This window comes from Oreochromis niloticus, linkage group LG12, assembly GCF_001858045.2.
Source record: "Oreochromis niloticus isolate F11D_XX linkage group LG12, O_niloticus_UMD_NMBU, whole genome shotgun sequence".
Taxonomy (NCBI): Eukaryota; Metazoa; Chordata; class Actinopteri; order Cichliformes; family Cichlidae; genus Oreochromis; species Oreochromis niloticus.
In genome coordinates this window covers 28,829,299-28,844,455 of record NC_031977.2, presented here as the reverse complement: position 1 = coordinate 28,844,455, position 15,157 = coordinate 28,829,299, and the positions used below count along the sequence as shown (strand labels likewise).

Genomic DNA, 15,157 nt, shown 5'->3' with positions numbered 1-15,157 from the left:
GTAACAATATTGAGTGAATACAACTTTTTTTACCCCAGCAAACTATTACATTTGTTCTCATTTTAACATTTTTTTCTGCCATATTCATCTTAGATATACTTATATTACCTGAAAAAAGCAGGTTAAACTACTGACAGTAGCAGTACAGGTTTTTCCTCAAATGAAAGGACACATTGATTTAAACTCATGCGCACCTCTGTATTTTTTCAGTCCTCCACAAGGTGTCATATTGCATCCTCTTCTTTGTTGCTGTGGGATTGGTTACATGACTGGCTCCTCCCCAGCCAGGACAGCTGATCCTCTACAGCCGGACTCACCTGTGAAAGCTGCTCCAGCAACAACAGTCACTCTCACCATCAGCGACCAGAAGAGACCAACTGAACAACTGAGCTCCAGGTAAATACTGTTTTTGTCCTTCTCTGTTTTTCTTCATCAAATTACAGCTCAGAGTAGCTGAACAGGGAACACATTTTCTGGATGATGTAAAGCTCTCAGGGACTTGAAATTTACTTGATCCTCATTGTTGTTCTTTTTAAATGACTCTGTGACGAGGAAAGACTGATGATGCTTTGTATCCTGCACTTGTATTTCAAACACAATGTTTCTTTAGTAGATTAGAAATATGATTGGTAATATTTCCTGCTTGAATGTTCAACAGAAACCTGAAAAAGGGAGACAGGGAGACAGAGTGATTCAAATGACTTTTTAAGTTTTTCAGGATCTCAAGAAAATCATTTATTGTTACATCTTTGGTAATCGTTTAGTAGAAAGTCATAAAACTTGTTTCAGATCTATCAAATCCAACAAGACAAATCACATGGCTGAGCTTGCTGGATTAATCATGTGACTTTAAGAACCAATAGGTGTGCGCTCTCTGTTTTCCTAACCAGTGTTGTCTATTCTGAAGTACTTTCTATTTTTTCCTTTTGGGTGATTTTGAGAACAAAATAAGACAAAAGTGGCCATGACAGCCTATTCATGTATCAATCTACTAATAGTTTTATTTTATTTTATTTTCTTGATGGGAAATCATCTCAAAAGGAAACTAGTTATAGTCTTGTAAATAGTGACTCCATTCTTTGAACAATGTTATAGCCTAATGACATACTAGCTTAAGATATGACAGGGTGCCTTGACTTTTAGCCCTTTCAGAGTATTCTGGTGTATGATAGGCATAAAAAGACCTCTAGGTGTGTTTTTGTCTTCCTTATTGATCTTATTGACCCAAATGTATCTAACTATCTGTGTAGTGGACACCATGGCCTCTGCTCTCTCTGTGCGCTCGGTGCGGCAGCCATCCTTCTCCAGCATCTCTGTGAGGGGCAGTGGACGCAGCATCCGCTCCAAACCCGCTGTCTCCAATCTTTCCTCCATCGGCAGTCTGTCACGCTCCCTCTCTCTGGGCAATGGCCTCAACGTGCTGGGCTCCAGCCTTTCCATCAATGGCCTCAGTGTCAGCATCAGCGAGAAGGAGACCATGCAGGGCCTGAACGACAGGCTGGCCAACTACCTGGACAAGGTGCGGTCGCTGGAAAAATCCAATGCTGAGCTGGAGGTGAAGATCAAGCAGCTTATGTTGGAGAGAGCTCCAAAAGGGCACGACATTGAGGGGATGATGGCACAGGCCCATGCCATTGGACAGGAGGTCAGTGTCTAGTGCTTTAGACTATACAATTAATTTTAAGACTTCCTGTCTTGAGATTTATTTATTTTTTCATATTTGTGCGTGATGTCTTGTCATGAATTCTCTAATTTGAAGTACAGTTTTGGTGGAAGAACTCAGCTTAACACATTAATATTTAACATATGTTAGAGCTAGACACATTAAAACTACACATGATTTTAACTTGCTGTGCATTGTGTTCTTCCACTTAGGTGAGAAGGAAGACACTGGAGAATGCCCGAATAATGCTGGAGATTGATAATGCCAAGCTGGCGGCTGATGACTTCAGGGTCAAGTGAGTGTCACACTGCAGCCTTTTCCCTGGCTGTGAATGTTCACATGGGAGCGCCAGACTGCAAAACAGTATGAATAAATGACCTTTCTGTCAGGCGCCGAAATAAATGCCTTATTCCCACGGTGGGTGCTCCAGTACCGAACAATGGCACGTCAGTTAGAGGAGAATATGATAGATGGTGCAGGACAGAAAGAGGATCGTCCCCTTACGGAGATTCTACAGTTGGCAAGGTGAAGCTAAAGGTGACAGAGTCAGGAAATACCTGCTGCTGGTGTTTTTCACAGTGTGTTGATGGTATGTTTTGTGGTCTATCGTGAGGGAGTATTATGTCAGCTCACAGTGATTCATGGTATTTACAGCAAAGTGAGTGTGGACCTTAATAACACAGAGCTTTGCAGGAGTTTGCATGCTATTTTTCACATTTGTGCATCCATTCCTGAGTGGCCTAAGTGTCAAATTAGCAGAAGAATTACTAATTAGCTCCAGCTGCCTTTATCAGGTGCCTGTTAATCAAAGTGTCAACACCCCCAACACCAGTATCCACATGAACGAGTTACCAGGCTCTAAATCTGCTATCTAATGTTGTAAAGTTGGATATTTTACTGTAGGATTTTATGGAAACTGATTTTCTTTGAGAGGTAGTTGCCTCCTGAGGTACTTAAGGAAAAATGAAAATAGCATGGAAGTGTTCGGCTACTTGTTCAAAAGTCATTTTCTTTATGCACAAGCAGGAATATTTTTGAGCTATAGGTACAGAAAGATTGTATTAAATAACCTGCAGTATTTTCAGATCTCATGACAATGAGTATTTGTCAATAATGTACACAAAAGGTAGAAACCTGGTCTAATATTGCACATGTTTACTGATGAACTTCTATTCTCTTAAGATGAACTTGTGAGAATTTACAGGGAATCATGTTGGGATATTTTCCACAGATGTCTCACATGTGCAGACAGCAGGAAGTAGCCGCTTCAGACACATTCACACAACTAGAAATGCTTTATGCGCCATGGGTAACGTTGCTACCTGGATAAAGTGTACAGGAAGAGCTGGCAGGTTAAAAGTAGTTTCTGTGATTACTTTCTGCATTTACCCCCATTTCCTCAAGAAATTTTAGCTTTTCCCAGAACGTTGTGGATAATGTATGTGTGCATTCTTATTGATTTGCCTGGCTGACTTGCCACAAAATTGTGGTACAAATTGCTATATGAAATCTCTTCAACACAACACATGGGACAGCTGTTATTTTGTTGATTCCTCATATCCAACCTGACTACATCAGATATTTCTGTTCTCAAGTGCAGAGCTACAGCACAAGTGTGACAGTTGATTTATTTGATTTAAACTTATCTTTAATGCTGATTTTTTAAACTGCAGATGGGAGGCAGAGGCCACCTTGTGCCAGTCAGTAGAGAGGGACTGTCAGGCTCTGAGGAGAGCAAAGTCAGATCACGACCAGATCATCGCCACTCTCCGAGGAGACCTGGACAGCCTGAAGGAGGAGCTCTACTTCCTCAAGAAGAACCACCAGGAGGTGAGACTGCTGCCAAAACGAAGGTTACATGAGATTAAACAGTGTTTACATATCCATTATTATAATCTTCTTCACAAGACACAAGTTCATATAAACTAGTTCTCTGCCAGGTCAGTTTGTGTTTTCTCCCACAAGGTTTAAACAGTGTTCGGTGTCTGAAATACGATAATATAAGTACAGGGACACACCCTTCATCTTTGTAACCAGACTGCTTCAAGATAACGAGGTAACTCCAATGTACACAAAGCAGGAGTGTTTGAGCCCAGTCATTGCAGCAGTCTGTGTGTGTTTAGGCAGTCAGGTGTGGTGTCCAGGATATAGACTGAATTTTGCACGGAGGGAATTTTTTTATTTTGTTTTAAAAATGTGTAAAATTTGACTGACTGTAATTATAGTGTTATGATAACTGTACAGTGCAGCTTTTTTAATTTCGTTATTTTTTAACACATCTAATTTTTCTCAAAACGAGAATCTAAAAACACAAATATTTTCTAATTGTTGCAGCAAGTAAGAACTGCAAAACCCAATGGGTGTTGATGCAGCTACCAAATAAATGTCTCAGAAATTAGTTTGTAGCAAGGGTGAAGTAGATGTAGCCTTCTGACACACAACCTGTGGTGACACTCTTTTAGGCAGCTACAGTGATCATTTAAACTCATCACTCATTTAAACTTTAATTATATTGTGAGCTTTATGAACAATACAGTAATAACTTTTAATTCACTGTGGCATTCCTTCTTTAAAAAATCTTATTATATTTGGCTAGTCCTCTGAAGATTATCAGTTGGCATTGACTTTTTCTTGAGGCTTCATATGTTGTGAATAAAAACTTTACAACTACTGAAAAGATGTAAAAGGAAGTGAAAAATGGTGGCATAAAATAGTTAGCGGAGAGCTGTGAAGTTTCTGTGTTTCTGTGATACGAAAGCTGACCTGATTTTGTGGCATTAGTCCTGCACATGTAGCTGATGTTATTACAGGTGTCAAGGTAGGCAAAGGTAGGAAGACAAGAATTAAAATTCAAGAACAACTTTATTGCACAGCTCTTAACTAAACAAAGAGCAGCAGGTCAGGTGCTGAAAGTACAACTCTTCTGGGGAAATGCACGAGGAAGGACACAGCCATGAGAGAGACTGTGATAAAGGGTAAGGGATGAATGAGACAACACACACACACACATATGTACATAAAACCCTAACCCAACAGGTGTGAGAACAGCTGTAACTAATTACAGGTGACAGGCAAATAGAACTAAATACACGACAGACCACCGAAATGAAACAGGAAGAAACAGAACACGGAAACAGAAACTCAGACATGACACAAAGACAGAAAGATAAACAAACACTGAAACAAGACTGACTTCACATGAAGTCACAGGGAACACAGGGGAGGCGTGAATATGAGCAAACTTAGCAAAACTAAGACCTGAGAATACAAATACTAAACTAAAGCTAGTCTAGTTTAGAAACTTCAATAGAACTAAATACACAACAGACCACTGCAATGAAGCAGGAAGAAACAGAATGCTAGTTTCTTGAATTCACTTGAATTCAAGAAACTTAAAGTCCAGACGCTTTTCTTTCCAAGCTCCTTAGACTTTGATGGCCTGGATGACTGAGAACCTTCACAGACATAAACTAAAGCTACTTAATGATGGAGATGGGGTGTGGTTTTGGCAATGCTGTGCACTACTGTAAGAGGTTTTATGAGTTCACTGCTGAATAGCATCTGCAGCACCAGGTTTACACTAAAGTTGCACAGCTGTAAAGCTAATTTAACAAAGTACATTAGAGTTTTGATTGACTCCAACCTACATCTGCTGTAGCAATAGGTTAGCTCATTGAAAACAAACAGCCAATTAGGCAACGTGGATGATGTTAAAGCAGATTTACCAACTCTCACGGTGATGGCATGACTTTCACCTTCAGTCTCACGCTGCTAAAACAGTCTCACGCCAAATAAAAGGAAGCCTCAAAGCTCCTCCTTTATAAAAAACAAACAAACAAAACGAGCAGGCTCAACAGGCTTTTTCCATCTGAACATCAGACCTTTTCTTAATTTCAGCTCTGGTCCCTGAACATCTCAGTTTACCAGCTTAATCCACCAGAGACATTTAAATGACTAAATGCAAACAAACAAATGTCAACAATGTTAATGGTTTTCTTTTAATATAGCAGCTCTTTTACACACATATTCGTTTTGTTTGCTCAGTGTCTGTATCATCAGAGAGTACTAAGTGTACTAAAACCACTTGAAGTTGAAGTTGGTGGATCAAAAGGTGGAGAAGAAAAGTTTAAGTTAAACGCACAAATCTCAAAACAAAGTACAGCACATGTTGTCGTGTCAGTGTGCTTTGTGTGCGTAAGGAAAGTACTGTATATAAGTCGAGTCAAATGTGAAGACCCACTGTGGCTCTTCAATTGTGTTTTTACATCAAAATATTTCTGTTATAACCATGATTTACATTATAGTGCATCTACAGTGAGATGCTGTTTTTTTTCCCCCATTCCTTCTTTAAATGTCTGCAGGAAATGAACTCCCTGAAGGCCCGTCTGGACAATGAGCAGGTGAACGTGGAGGTGGAGGCGGCTCAAAGTCCTGATCTTGGGGCCATCTTGGCTGAACTCAGAGTCCAATATGAGGGTATTGTTCGCAAGAACAAGGAGGAGGCTGAGTCTTGGTACCTGAAGAAGGTGTGTAACTGCACAAACCAGCTCTTGTTCTTCTGTCTTTTCCCCACAGTAAATAAATATGTACGACTGCTTTCTTTCATCTCTGCAATATTGTCAAAGTTAGAAACATCCAGTTGCAGAGTGAACCTAAAAAACTAAACCATGCATTGGTTACAGCTAGTCGGGACTATTGTCATTCCTTTTTATCAACATGTCCTAAAAACTCCCTGAATAACTGTCAGTTGGTCCAAATGAAAAGAGAAAGAGAGAGAGCGAGGTATCATATTCGTCCCTTGTTTGTTCACTGGCTTCCTGTTAAGCTCATCATTTAATTTAAAATCCTCCTTCTTGCATAGAAAGTCTTGAAGAGTCAGTCCACATAACATCTTAAAGACCTTAAGTTGTTATATTATCCTATCAGAGTGCTTCACTCTCAGACTGCAGGCCTTCGTCTGGTTCCCAGAGTTTCTAAAAATAGAACTGGAAGCAAAGCTTTCAGCTACCAGAACCACCTCCCTAACTAGGTTCAATTATATACTAAGATTAGGCTTCAAACTTTCATTTTTGGCTTATAGTTAGCGCTGCATCATGTTAACCTGAAACATTGCTTAGTTATCCAGCTTAGGCTGCTAGAAAGTAATCAAGTACTTCACCGCTTGTTACTCATTAAGCATTTTTGTGCTACTACATTAATTTTCTTTTCCCTTCCCTTCTCTGTCATCACCAAACCAGTTTTAGCAGATAACTGCTCCGCCCTGATCTTGGTTCTGGTTTCTTCCTGTTAAAGCACGTTCTTCCTCCTCAGTGTCTCCAAGTCATAAGGGATTGCCTGATTTTGGGGGGTTCTCAACCTAATGTTGTCGGGTCTTTACTTTACAGTATGAAGCACCCTGAGATGAGTGCTGTAGTGAATTGTTTTGAATATTATGTTGTTATGTGTTTACAGTTAGAGGCAGTACAGTCAGAGGTCAAAGAAAGCAACGAGGCTTTGCGTTGTGCCCAAAGTGAGCTCGGTGAGAGGCGGCGTTTCCTTCAGGCTCTAGAAGTTGAGCTTGAGAGCGTTCGTAAACAGGTACAGTACAGTTTGTTCATATACATGTGAATCACTGGCTTTTCTTCCTACTTGTCTTCTTCAGCAGTGAGGTTTCCGTGAGATGGAGACATTAGAAACCCTGTATGAGGGCACATGAATGATTGGTCCTCACCACATCCTCACATCCTCCCCCGCACACTTGTCGAGACTAGCTATAGGTAACAGCTGCCTTCTTTTTGTCAGCGAAGAGCTGCTGCTGTATAGATACAATGTACACAGCAGGTTAATAATGCTTCCATAATCAATCAGTGTGACAAGACACAAAAACCTGGTGTTTTGTCTCCACTTCCTGTGAACTCAGAACTAATGTACAGCATACAGACATGTTCACTGGAGGCAAATATAGCTCTCAGATATTTGCTCAGCCTGATCACACAGTCATGAATGCAGCCGTATTATAGTGCTGACAGGAAAACTTCTTAATAGGTAAAATTACAAAGCAGCAATCTTTTGACTGATTGTCTGACAGTGGTGACACTCTTTATGGTCCGTGTGAACAGTGAATTAATACGGATGTTTTAACATTTTATCCTCACTGTATTTACCTTCATCCTAAAAGTTTCTACTGTTACATGAAGACCATACACCCCTTTAGAGCAGACTTATAAATTAACAACTTAATATTTTTTTCAGCCATTTCCAAAATTAAGACTGCTGTACCACTTTCTGAAATGTGAAAAGCTTTAACAAAGTCAAACCTTTAACACAGCTTTGATCCTCCTTTATGTTTTAATTGATTCATTTTAGTCTCCTAAAGATTTACTTCCTGGTGCTGAGCTTCCTTCACAGTAACGGCTTCATTTCGGCTTCTTATAGTCAGTGCCTCATTTTAGCTATTTGCACTACTGATGAGATTTAACAGTTAAAGATTAAAAGAAAGTCAGAAAATCAAGAATAACGTGTCATTTTAAAATTTTCTGGCTTTGTTTGACTGTCGGGAATCACTGTTTACACAATCGATGACCAATGCAGCTTGTATATGCCATTAAGAGCAAAATAAAAATGTTCATGCAGTTTTAAATATTAAAACAGCTGTTTTGTTATTTTGTTATTTGTGATTGCTCTGTAATTAATTCCCCAAAAGGCAAATCTACTCTACTTTCACCCTAAGCCAACATCCTCATTAGTGACGCTTCATCTTTAGCACACAGACATTAGAGCATTAATTATTTCATTTTACTATCTGGAAAACAGCAAATAATATTTTTTTTTAAATGTCAAAGTGGGCAGTACCATCTTAAGTAAGCAAAGGACGACATTTTGGACAACTAACTCCAAAATCTGATTATTGTTTCCAAAGACATTATGTGTTTTTAACCAAGCATGCTTCTGCCACTCACACTGTTATCTGTGCTTCTCAGGATAAAACAAAAAGTTGTTCCTTAAACGCAGTTCTTGATGGCATATAGCGAATTTTCTACTATTGTTTGGTGGTGACCTGTCTGAATATTCAAGCCAGCTTTAGTAATTATGTAACACGGAGGAGAAGATGTTATCTGTTGTGGCCATTCAGCATCAGTATGCTGTGTTTACAGGTTAGCGTTTTAGAGGGAAATCTCGGAGAATCGGGACACAAGTACTCTGTGGAGATGGACCGTCTTCAGGCCATTCTGACACAGCTGGAGGATGAGCTGTCTCAGATGCGTTTGGACATGCAGCGCAACAAGACTGACTACGAGCAATTACTGCGCATCAAGCAGAACCTGGAGATGGAGATCGCCACCTACAGGAGGCTGCTGGAAGGAGAGGACGTGTAAGCAAGTAGAAAAACAAATCCAAACCTAAGGGATGCACAGTCCCAAAATAACAACAGTCACAGGACCAGTTTCTTTTCAAATGCATATTATTTTACTTGAATATTATCAAAAAAAACAATTGACTCTTGTAGTTATACATACTTTCTACAAGAAGGAGGCATTTGTGCATTTATTATTCTTCGAATTAAAGGACTTGTTCTCCATTTTGGGACATATGTGCATTTTTTAGCAGAAATAAGATTATCGTGTCTGTCCAGTAAATTTAGACCACAGTTTGTTTTAGATTAGCACAGATTTAAAAAAAAGGGGGTAGCATTTAGACAGAAAAATCAGCCTACCAAGAATCTCAAGCTTATTAACACCTTATATTTTATTTGGTTATTTACTTTTGCACATACGTTTGTATAGACTAAACTTTGGACAGAGCTAAAATTAAGCTAACCATAAGCAACTGTAGCTTCATATTCAGTTCACTATGATTGTTCATATCAGAGTTATTATAGCTTTGTGTTTTCTAATTAGTATATTTATTTCATATTTGACTTTTTGTTTTTATATTAGTTTCTTTTCAGTTAGTTTTCAGAATTTGGAAATGTTTAGTTTTACTATAGTTTTTATTAGTTTCAGTTTTAGTTTTAGTCTTTTTAATTACTGAATGGAGGACATGTCTCTGGGGCCAGATTTAGAAAAATCAGTGCAGGTAATCTAATAAAAACACATAACGTTTTTAAAGCAACTGACTGATGGTCAGACTCTCAATAAAAATGTGCATCAATGCCTCGTCAAGCAAGATGTAATAACATTTTTACTACACTAAGCACAATTGTTTCAGTTTGTTAAAGCATTTTTTAATCATTAACTAAAATGTTTTTCACATCTACTTTTAGTTTTTACTTTAGTTTTAATAAACAAGCGTAATGACCTTGACTGGTATGAATATTAGAATATTAGGTATTAATATTAAGGTGTAATAAATGATGCCCATAACTGCAGTGAAAAAAAGAATAGATATAAAATACAATAAATAATTAGACAAAAAGAAAACATGAGAACAAAGTGTTTTTTCCCACAATGCAGAACTGTATTTGCTTGAACCTGCTTTCTGCTTTGTCTTCACTGATTATAATTTTGTCCTACAGGGTGAAAGAAACTCCACTCCCTCCGCCTCTTAAAAGTAAGTTCAGATTATTAAATTTAACAAATCTGTTCCATTCTGAGCGTGTCATCTGCAAGTTCAGGTTGGATAATGCTAGTCTGGGAGAAGCACTTGAAATCCAACAGGTTTTCTGAGCCAGAGTTGAGTTGCTTTAAAACTGCTGAATTTGAACCAGAACTATAAAGGCTGTCGATGGTTTGTGTTAAATTCTTTCATAACAAAAGTTATTTGCTAGTAGAGCAAAAGAAACAGTTATAAATACAGTATAAGAAATTGTGGGTGTCATACTACAGGCAGATGCCACAGATAGGTTACTAGAAGTACCTTAATCTTACAGTTATGGTTTTTATAATTAGAGTTTTTGCATTCAAAAGTGTGCTAAGGTCTGCTTGGGTCAGAGTGATGTCACTTGTCAAGAGACAGTCATCCTGACACTCGTTGCGGAAGTCCACTTGTCAGCCATTTAATACAGCGCATCAACAAATGTGCTCTACAGGAGAACTTCAGAGAACTTTACAAGAGAATAGAATAGATATTTATTCATGGTGTCTGCTGCTGTCTGTGCCTCAAGCTTCTGAGAATTTATGTGACTTGGGACAGAGTGACATAAATTCAAGGCTCGATGCAGATGTCCGTGTTTCTGAAAATGTTTTGTGACACACTGCGGCACACTGTCGCACTACAATCCACCAATCGCAATGCGTTTTAAGGCCAACTTAACTGGATATTATCGCTTGCAGAGATGGGACGTCTTGTCACTATTATTACATTTAAAAAAAAAATTCAGTCTGCTTGGAGTCTCTCTGAGCAACACACTCTTATTTGGTAAATTTTGATAAAGCTTTGCTTAGACAAATAATGGAGTTCGAAGCCTGGTTTTCACCTCATTGGTGATGAAATGTACATCACTCAAACGCAACCAAGGTAAAAAGGAAGGCATACTCACCAGCAGTTTCTGCAGCTCTCGTGCGTGTGCTTATCCTCAAGCAGGCATGATCGAGGCCACAGAATCTATTTTTACACACTTTAATGCAGGTGTGCCTCGAAACTTTGGTGCGCTCTGGGCAAAAAAAGGTTTGAAAACCATACCATACCATACCACACCATTGTTGAATGGTATCCAGTGTCATACCAGAGGCCAGAATTCATCACTACTGCAAAAGGGTCCGTCTGTATAAAAAGGACTTGAGTGCTGTTGTCCTTTATGTCTTTTATAGTCTGCTCTTGTAAAGCTGGGTATTTTTAGTCATCTTAAATTCTTCCAGTAAGCCAACAATGGAGGAAAATCTGATCCTTTCCTTTGCTATTCAAACTCTTTTGTGAACATGTGTTCACTTGATATTCACATGGGATCATAAAAAAATCAAAATAGCACATGACTCACTCGGGGAAAGTAGGAATCCCTTTTCTCGGGCTCAGTGTCGCTTCGTAGCCTCAATATAGACTTCTTATGCAAGCATTGCACTGTTGTTTCACTGTTAATGACACTTTCTGTGGCTTTAGATTACCAACATTAGTGTGATTAACCCTTGTTATCTACGCTCCTGTGTTACAGAAGACCCTGATGTGAGGACTAGGAAGATTGTGAAAGTCGTCACTCAAACAGTGATCAATGGCAAAATAGTCGATGAGTCCAGCGAGGTGGAGGAGATCGAGGAACCCAAAAAATGAGCCAAGGTGCATCAGTGTACAGAAGCAATGTTTCATAAATCCAAAGCGTTAGCTGACTGTGGATCAAATTATTGTTTTCTTTATTGACTTTATTTAATCACAGCTAATATTAGCCCTGTGAGGGTCAAATAATGGCTCCAGCTCTGAACCAACACCTGTTTTTTTGAGAAATATAAAAAGGTATTCTTTCCTATATAATAGCCTTACATAAATTGTTTATACACTTACTTAAAATAACGTTTTTTCCCCACAATTGCAAAGAATTGAAAAAAAAAAAAAGAAGCAAAAATGGCATATTGTTCTACCATAGGGTTAGGGTTGTGGTGATAAGCAGTGATGAATAAGACCTCACAAGATCACTGTGATTGTCAGTGTATTGGAACAGGGCTGACCAGATTCTTCTTCTTCAATATTAAAATAAGTCTGACTAAAGATTTGTAATCGCTTCCACACTTGAGGGTTACAGTCAGTTTAGAAAATGATGCACTGTGATGGTCTTTGTTGTGCTTTTCAGTTTTTAATTCAAATCCATGAAGTTAGCACACACACTGCCCGCAAACAGTTTGTGTTGATATTTGTTGAGCTGTTAGAAAAGTTTCTTTTGAAATTATCTGCCACAACATGTTATTCCCTTTATGCTGTCATAGATGACTTTGCTCAAACTGCATTAAAATGAAACGTCCAGGAAAAAAATAATCATGTATTTTTGTGGTTTCCAATATTTTAAAGGTTTAATGTATGTGAAAAGTGAAAATGAAAGTATTTCCCAAACTTTAAACCCTTTCTTTTGATCATTACTGGAGGCTAAATGTGATTAAATATTTGTCTTAACTGTGCCAATAATGTCATTCATAAAGTGACTGTACCAACTCTGTTATCGTGTGATAGTTCCACTGTGAAAAACTACTGAAAGTATTGTTATGTACTTTTAATATCCGAATAAACATATTAACCAAAGCGGCTTTACAGTGCCAATAAAACTCAGTGATTAAAATGTGTTTTGTGTTCCGGGTTTGTTTGAAACAGAAACTTTGACTAATACTCAGAGAACAAAACGAAATGTGATTCTGCACCAACAGAGCAGAAACTACCAAACCTGAATCCAGCAGTGTCGGGTATCAACCTTTGTGCATGTGTCTCTGTGAGTTTGTGTTCACATTAAAGTGAAAATTTACAAAAAGATGGCAGAGCAAGCTCCTGCAGTGTTTAATGTGGTCTGCTGCGGTGGTGTATGAAAAAGTCAGATGTCAATGCAGAAACAAAGAGCCTACAGTCAAAGTGCAACAGGTGGAACAGGTAAGAATTGTATCAGAGTTTGTTTTGGGCTTTTTTGCTGTATGTGAGACTTGAACAAAAGATACTTGGGTGTCTACCCAGAGGATTCGTCTTTGTTTTTGTGTTTTTTTACTGGGAAATGTTCCTCTTTTTGTTTCCTTGTGAAAACAAAGTGCTCCGTGTGCAGTCAGGATGTCATTTGGGGATTTCAGCCACTTTGAGTTTTTGTTGTCTGGTCGCTGAAGGATTTTATCTTTCTTAGAGGTGTTTGTGTGTTGAGGGAGGTTTCATTTAAATACTGAATACATTTCAAAAATGTGTGCTCTTGTGATGACTCTACATAATATGAGAACACTAAGGACCAGGCAGTTGGGACACAAAGTAATGAATAGTCAGGATTGCTGGCAGGTGTGCAGCAGGGGTGTTTCCAGGGTTGTTAAAAAAGGCCGGCGTGGGGGACATTGAGGAAACTGTTAAAACCAAATAAAATCAGTTCAGTGAGTTGTATTTGCACACACCTCCTGCTGCCATAAACATGCATTAAGATTAACATGGCACCTAAACCAAAGCACAACATTTAATATGGACATATCAAAGCTAAGACACAGCCTGGTTAGAACAGTAAATGTGATTAACTTACTGAGTGTTAGGATGAAATAATAACATCTCACCGTTTGCAAAGTAAAGGAGGGGGAGGAGGAGGAGTAGATTGTGGATCAAATCATGGGGGAAAGCCCACTTTTAAAATATGAAAAATATATTGTTTCCCATCTAAAATTAACCAATAGTATTCAGCACATCCAGTATTACTGTATACATTTACATCATTTTTTTTGATGGGGAAGCTTTTGATCTCACTTGTAATTTCCACTTGCCTGCACTCACATGTCAACACATTTTTTGCCTGGAGGCTGCTCCCTTCTGTACCTGGTTTGTTTGGTGTAATCATTTCTGTTTTCTTTCTGTTTTTTTGCAGTCTAGCTGAGCTTTGCTTGGACATAAACTACAGAAGCTCAAACTGCTTAAATGGCTCTGTTATGACCAAGAACTCTGGGGAGTGAATTGGCCAGTGTCTGTCTTCTTGTCTTGAAAAATAGTGAGTTATTTAACCCACATTGACTGTTGTGGCTTCTTACTGACAGCCGGATGGGAAAACACTCAGTGTGTGGTGTGGGTTTTGTGTGGATAGAGGTGATGTGTTGAATGGGATTCAGTCCAGAACATTGAAGCAGCCCCCTTAAAGCTCCCCAGACTGAAAATAACTTTTAATTAAAACCTGCTGTGACACCTCTGCTCTATGTTCTACATATGGACATCACTGTCCTCAGTTTTCCCCATGCTACACATATAATACTTTCCTTTATTTTTAGTGACATGTTTTGGATGAACCAGTCTTCTTTTGATAAACTGTAGAGATTCTTTCTGTTCTTTAGATAATTATTCACAGCTGCTCTATGACAGAGGGGGTTCTAGGATTCCAGTCAAAGAAAATAAACCACCAGCTCTCCTATAAAAACCACTGGATGTGATTGTTGCAGTGTGTTTGGCATCATCATCTAATTCCTCTCCTGTCAACCTTCTGGAGAGCGGGAGTCATCTTTTAATTCAGTGTTGGGAGCATTCTTATTCACACAGGCATCGCGCCTTAAACCCTCATATAGCCTTGACAATCTTGTGGTCTTGTAGAGGCACAACACTGAACTTCACCTGATCTAAATACATTCTCTGTTTTCTTCTCTCCACACTGTCTGAGCATGACAGGTAATCCTTACCAAGTCACGAGCAATTTAACTTAACGTTTTCATTGTAAGGCTGTGTAAATAGTTAATCTGACTGCCATTGATAGCATGTCTGTCATTTTATTTCCTAACCCAGTGATAGAGTAACCAGGTTAATATTACTCAAGTAACTAAACAAACCCTAAATTACAATATAATTAGAGGACTTAATGAATATGAACAGGTTATTTATTTCAAAGTATGGATAAACCACAAAAAGACTATAGAATGCAAAAGTAAATGTAATTAAATGAATAGT

At 38.6% G+C, this 15,157-nt stretch overlaps 1 protein-coding gene across 1 annotated transcript; it reads left to right on the top strand.

The window, feature by feature from the left end:
- Window positions 1–248: 248 nt before the first annotated feature.
- On the top strand, window positions 249–12,843 carry krt1-c5 (keratin, type 1, gene c5). Its single transcript, XM_019366173.2, has 9 exons — window positions 249–396; window positions 1,251–1,645; window positions 1,876–1,958; window positions 3,337–3,493; window positions 6,025–6,189; window positions 7,115–7,240; window positions 8,797–9,014; window positions 10,158–10,192; window positions 11,730–12,843. Exons 2-9 carry the CDS (start codon window positions 1,259–1,261, stop codon window positions 11,843–11,845), a joined length of 1,287 nt encoding a protein of 428 aa, XP_019221718.1. The 5' UTR covers window positions 249–396; window positions 1,251–1,258; the 3' UTR covers window positions 11,846–12,843.
- Window positions 12,844–15,157: the final 2,314 nt, after the last annotated feature.

Coding starts and splice junctions, on each gene's coding strand:
- krt1-c5 (XM_019366173.2), top strand. CDS start 1,259: ATGGCCTCTGCTCTCTCTGTGCGCTCGGTGCGGCAGCCATCCTTCTCC. Junction 7,241..8,796: donor TTGAGAGCGTTCGTAAACAG/GTACAGTACAGT, acceptor CTGTGTTTACAG/GTTAGCGTTTTAGAGGGAAA. Junction 9,015..10,157: donor CTGCTGGAAGGAGAGGACGT/GTAAGCAAGTAG, acceptor TTTGTCCTACAG/GGTGAAAGAAACTCCACTCC.